At 24.9% G+C, this 2,931-nt stretch overlaps 1 protein-coding gene across 1 annotated transcript; it reads left to right on the top strand.

Moving 5' to 3' along the window:
• Positions 1–764: 764 nt before the first annotated feature.
• Positions 765–1,944, top strand: OCT59_022518 (uncharacterized protein; the record flags this gene model as incomplete). Its single annotated transcript, XM_066144831.1, has 5 exons — positions 765–842; positions 1,004–1,024; positions 1,109–1,188; positions 1,281–1,316; positions 1,407–1,944. 5 exons carry the CDS (start codon positions 765–767, stop codon positions 1,942–1,944), a joined length of 753 nt encoding a protein of 250 aa, XP_066006254.1.
• Between the last annotated feature and the right edge of the window lie 987 nt (positions 1,945–2,931).

The raw sequence follows: 2,931 nt of genomic DNA, 5'->3' as shown, positions 1-2,931 counted from the left end.
TTTAAAAAAAAAATAAAAATAAAAATAAAAATATAATAAACTATAGAAATAAAATAAATAAAAAAAAAAAAAATTAAAAATAAAAAAAGTAAACCTATTTCACCAAAAGTTCATTGAATGACAAAATTACTTTCATTGGGAATTTTTTTTTCCCAACTTTTGAAGAACCTATCAAATGTTGGCATATAATTATCGCGGTTTAAAAACCGCGATATCTTAGAAATATAATAATAATATATAAAAAACAATAAGCTTCCTTCCATGTGTGCTTGTCCTTGTGTCACACATGATATCACTTTTTTTTTTTACTATTGTAAATAAATGCATTATAAAAATTTTTTCTATGTGTGTATGTGGGGGTAAAGGTTACACAACAATTAGCAAAATAAGTACAGTAAATAATTATATTATTATATTATATACTTTATATTATTATTTTAGAGTATTTATTTATACACACAATTTATATAAATAAACATCTAATAACGAAAAAAAAAAAAAAAAAAATTTATATAAATAAATGACGAGACGAGATTCTGAACTTTTAACCAGTCCTTAATTTTTTTTTTATTCAAGTTTTTTCCTCCTCCTTCTCGACTTCTCGACATACTCTTTTCGAGATCACTTTTCCATTTTAATCCTCCCTCCTTTTTAAATTTACCTTTCGAAAATAGTTTTTTTTTTTTTAAAAAAAAAACATTCCTAAAAAGTGTTTCATTCTCTCGCTTTTATCTTTCCCTCCTTACACAATAAAAAAAAAAATAATGACTAGAGCAACTTTATCACAAGATTGGTTAGGCAATCGTGCTCAAAGTGGTGAATACCTACCAACCGCCAATGATGTATGTAAATATAAACAGTCATTTGAAATATTTCTTTCTTTCTTTCTTTTTTTTTTTTTTTGTTTTTTTGTATAAACATATAATAAAGTTTTCGAAATAATTTATTTTCATTTTCGGCTCATTTTATTTTATTTATTTTTTTTTTCCTCGAATAATTTTAGGTCGATCGAGATTTATTATATGTAAGTATTTAGTTCAAAATGTAATAAATTTTTTATTAGTACAATAATGATTTAAATCACCTAACCATCTTTTTTTTATTATAGCATTATGTACGTAAAAGTATTTTAAACGGTAACTTCTCCTGTCCCGTTGATAAATCCATGGAAAGAGTTTTAGAAATTGCGTAAGTAATTGAATGATGTAATTAATATATAATTATATATAAATTATTATTTTACTAATTCTTTCGCTCGATCATTTCCAAAATTTTATTAGTTATTCATCTGGATATTGGATGATGGAGATGGCAACGTAAGTACATTATTTATAAATTTTGGTTTTTTCCTTTTTTAAAGCACAAACATTTTTTAACAAATATTATTCATTTTTTTCACATTATAGGGATTTTCCAAATACCCAGTTCTTTGGTATAGACCTTGAATCAAGTGCGCCAGACTTGGTATACCCAAGAAACTGCTTTTTCGGCCAAGGAGATTATTTAAAAGGACTGCCATATCAAGATAATTTCTTTGATATGGTACGGCTTGACATGATGCACCTTCGATCCTTATCAACCTTGGACCCAATTTTATTTTTGCTCTCAGAGGTCTTTAGAGTGACTAAAAAAGGCGGATACATAGAATTTTGGGACTCAGATTATAATTCAAGTCCTTTGTTAGAAAGATTGACCGGTATCCGCGTGGGAAACGATCACATAGAAAAATTATTGACAGAACAGGGTTTTGTCAATGTAACCCAAAAAAATGTTGCTATACCCCTGGGTAAAGGAAGCACCGTGGGGGAATTTACGGTGGATATAATAAAATCTTTTATTGCATCAATTGATGCACGGGAAGATGACCTTCTTTACCTGATCGAGGAATGTGAAAAGTATGACTCTCGGATTAACGTTTTTTCCGGTTTTGGACAAAAACTTTAATTAACGTTTTTTACAAAAAACTTTAATTAACGTTTTTTACAAAAAACTTTAATTAGCCAATTCATTTTCTGCGAACCTTTACCAACTATTACATTCTTTTTTTTTTTTTTTTATATATATATATATACATATATATATAATTCGATTTTAATTTCCATTATTATTTTTATTTTTTTATTTTTATTTTTATTTTAATTTCTCTTATCTCTTTTTTTTTCTCTCTTTTTTTTTTTTAAAAAAAAAAATTAAGATTTTTTAATTTTTTATGCAGCAAATATAAATTTCTCTTCTCTTATTTTTTTTTTAAGATCGGATAAGATCAGAACTTTGGAAGGTACTTTAAGACTTAATTTTAAAAAGATATACAAAAAAAAGCCACCAATTTTTTTTTTTAAATCCCCTAAGATTTATTATAACAAAAGATATATACACTATATAATTAAGATAGCAAAAAAAAAAAAAAATCTCTAAATTCTTCTTTTAATTTATTTAAATTTACTTCTTCTACGTTTTCGTTGCACTTTTTCATCTGTTATTAACAGATTTGTTATTAACAGATTAACTTCGTAATTTTTTTTTATCGATATTGAACTTATTTTTTTTTTTCTTCGAAAAAAACTCTTATATATTTATGTTATGTTTCATTTTTCTTTTTTTCTTTTTTTATTATTATTTTATTTTATTTCCTTTTTCTTTCTTATTATTATTATTTTTTATATCGGTTTATTTTACTATTTTAATAAAATTCATTTTTAATCGACCTTTTTTTGTGTGTGCGTCAAATTAATCAAGTTTTGTACGTTAACATGTGAATTTAATTTTATTAAGTGTAAAAAGTGAGAGTTTAAAAAAAAAAAAAATTACGCGTTAGATCGCGATTTAACACCGAATTTGGGAATTTGGGGAAAAAATAATGTAAACCGTATAAAACGTGTTGCCACCGTTTTAATACAAATAACTAATATCCAAGCTGCTGCCTAAGTCAAT

This window comes from Rhizophagus irregularis, chromosome 31, assembly GCF_026210795.1.
Source record: "Rhizophagus irregularis chromosome 31, complete sequence".
NCBI lineage: Eukaryota > Fungi > Glomeromycota > Glomeromycetes > Glomerales > Glomeraceae > Rhizophagus > Rhizophagus irregularis.
This window is presented reverse-complemented; position numbering and strand designations above follow the sequence as displayed.